Below are 2,877 nucleotides of genomic sequence, written 5' to 3' on the forward strand. Positions count from 1 at the left end.
CCCTCCCCCTCCCCCTCCCCAAACAAAAAAAGAATAAATAAAACACTTATTCATGCAAAAACTATTTCATGACTTCTATTATACGTCATATTACCTACCTTAGTCTTTCAATATAATATTTTTAATTGTTTTTATTTCTGTTACGATTTTCAAAATGAGAAGCACTTATTAAATAATAGGAATAAGAAATAATAAAGCGTTTATATTCAAATTTACGAATTATGAAAATACTATATTAAAAATAATCTTTAATGATAACGATACTGACATAAATAAATAAAGAGAGACTTACCGGTCGAGTTTTTCGGCTGAGGCCAAAATTAATGAAAAAGGAGGCAAAAATAGAAAGAAAAATATTACTTCCAATTTTCCGAAAACCTGAAAAATAATTTTAAAAAAATTAAAAAGTAAAAGGTGATATTTCACTTGTTATTAAATGGTACACAATGGGTGCTATAAATTAAAGTGGATGTAAATATTATTAGGATTTACTAAATTCTAGTCCACATATTACAATTGATTTTTAATTATATGAATTCAATAATACAATTTTTTTTTAAAAAGGTGGACAGGACCACATATATATTAAATTGAAGCAAAAATTTTTGTAGCGTTAAATTAATAGGTTGGGGTGAATTAGAAAATATCAAAATCGATTAAGATAATAAAGAACGAGTTATTTACTCACTTAAATGTTACTTGAAAGGAAGTGAATTGGATTAGAATGAACAAAAAAAAATGGTTTTAATCTGCTTTATTTTTATCCTTTTATAATCAAAATTTGATTTTATATAATTTATTCGAATACCTAATAAAAAAAAATCCTTATATAATAACTATATGATAAATATGTTTTAAAAATATTTAAACAAATTTCTAGTAAGTTGATTTTGAGTTGCATATCAGCCATGTTTAATCTAAGGAGATAAAATAAGCAGATTATTAACCCGCCTAAACCTAAATAATTAGGCGAAATATGATTTTATAAAATGATTTGCCACCTAATGGAAAAAAAAAGTACTCTAATAACACTATAATTCCGTAATAATAACTAATTATAAAAACCTAAGTATTTTCATTATACCAAACAACTTGAAACTCCAATTTTCCACCACAAATATTTTCTTCAATTATTTACCACAATTTTTATTGTCATGAAGAAACACACAATTCCTTAGAGGCTAACAAAAAATTGGGACTCTTCTCTCCACTTATTCATGAGTAATGCAAATCATAAAAAAGTAATTCGATCTATATACACAGTATAATTTTCACACAGAGAATATTCAAATAGATTCTTCACTCGATAGATATAGAAAAAATAAAAATACCTTGATAAGTTTCCCAAGGGTAAATTATTCCATCGTTATTGATATCGAAGAACATAACATGTTTTTGTAGAGGAGTTGGTTCGATCTTCATAACTCCTGCATATAAAATATAATTAAACGAATTATAGCTCATCAAATTAATCGATCTCGAATAATATGAAAAATATTTTTAAAAAAATTAAAAAAATTTGAATACCTTCTTGGTGAATGTTGTTGGAGGAAGCCATATTTAAAAGTTTGGTTATTTTAAGAATATAATAATGAATAGAGAAAAGAAGATATAGAAGAGAGCAATAAGAATATGGAAGGAATAAAGCAAGTATATATAGAAGTTGATGTGTATTATACAACTTGGAGAAGTATACTATATATATATAAAATTAATTATCACTACTTCCTTCCAAAGGACAGATCTAGGATATCGGGTGCGGGTTTTTAGAAATTTAATAATGTTTGGGTAAATTCTATTTTTGTATTAAGAGATTTATTTTCTTCTTCTAATAAGAGTTGATCGTTGTATTATTTAAGGATGTCCAGCAATACTTATTCATTTTATGAAATTACTAGTTCATAATTTATCCTTATCATTAATTAAAGTTATTTCTCTATTATATTTTTCAGAACATTATATTTATTATATTCAAATGGTGATATAGAAAAATTACCTCTTTAATGAAAATTTTGAAATTCTATTAATTAATAAAATATATAACAAGAATATGAGTGTTTTACCTATTTGTTAGTGTGGATGCGTAGCATGACAGTATCCGTATTATTGAAATGGTTCGTTAGTAGAGATGATTCAACTAATATATTTACGTGAATACTAATTAATCATAATTAATTTAATAAATTTCAAATTTCGAATTTCAAATGATTGATCAAAACTAACAGGTGGCAAACAAACAGAAGCTACAATAATGGGTCACACATTCTATACTTATATTTTGGCCTTGTGTTTACCTAATTCAAAATAATGGAGTAAAAAGTAGTTACCTTTAGCTCGATCTTCTTTATTAGTAATTATTAATAAAGCACAAGGAAAAAATCATTCTTATAAAACTGTTGCTAAATAAAAAGATCATAAATTCAGTAAAAAAAATTAATAAATTTAGCTCAAATTCTATGTATATAAGAATTCGCTTAATATATACTAATAGTTTTATCAAGCATCCAATTAGTAGCCGTGTTTTTAAAATATTAATATCTATAAACTCAAAATTCTAGCTTCGTCTCTGATAATCGAAAAATTTTACAACAAAGTCCTTACTAATATAATTTATATATTGACCATTTTCTCTTTGCTGTTCTGGAAATTCTAAAGTAGGACCAGCAATGCAATTACTGTCTTTTCTCTCTTTCACATCTGGAATTTAGAATCTCTCTTTATAAAAAAATTTAAATTTAATTTTGTTTTCATCTCTTTATTACCTGTTTCTCCCTTTATTATATTAATTTTTTTTAAAAAACTTTACTGATATTTTTTTAACATTATTCTATAAAATATATAACATGTGTTCGATACTTTTGTTTTATATGTGTGTTT

General features: G+C 24.6%; 1 protein-coding gene across 1 annotated transcript in view; it reads right to left on the reverse strand.

Moving 5' to 3' along the window:
• LOC107015940 (probable peroxygenase 5) overlaps positions 1-1,687 on the reverse strand; it is a 5,101-nt gene extending 3,414 nt beyond the window's left edge. The window contains exons 1-3 of the mRNA XM_015216392.2: positions 1,528-1,687; positions 1,332-1,427; positions 293-378 (exon numbers count right to left, since the gene is read on the reverse strand). Coding sequence (XP_015071878.1) covers positions 293-378; positions 1,332-1,427; positions 1,528-1,558 — 213 coding nt within the window. The 5' untranslated portion in view covers positions 1,559-1,687. The remainder of the gene's footprint in view (positions 1-292; positions 379-1,331; positions 1,428-1,527) is intronic.
• Positions 1,688-2,877: the final 1,190 nt, after the last annotated feature.

The sequence above is a fragment of the Solanum pennellii genome, chromosome 4, assembly GCF_001406875.1.
Source record: "Solanum pennellii chromosome 4, SPENNV200".
NCBI classification, from domain to species: domain Eukaryota; kingdom Viridiplantae; phylum Streptophyta; class Magnoliopsida; order Solanales; family Solanaceae; genus Solanum; species Solanum pennellii.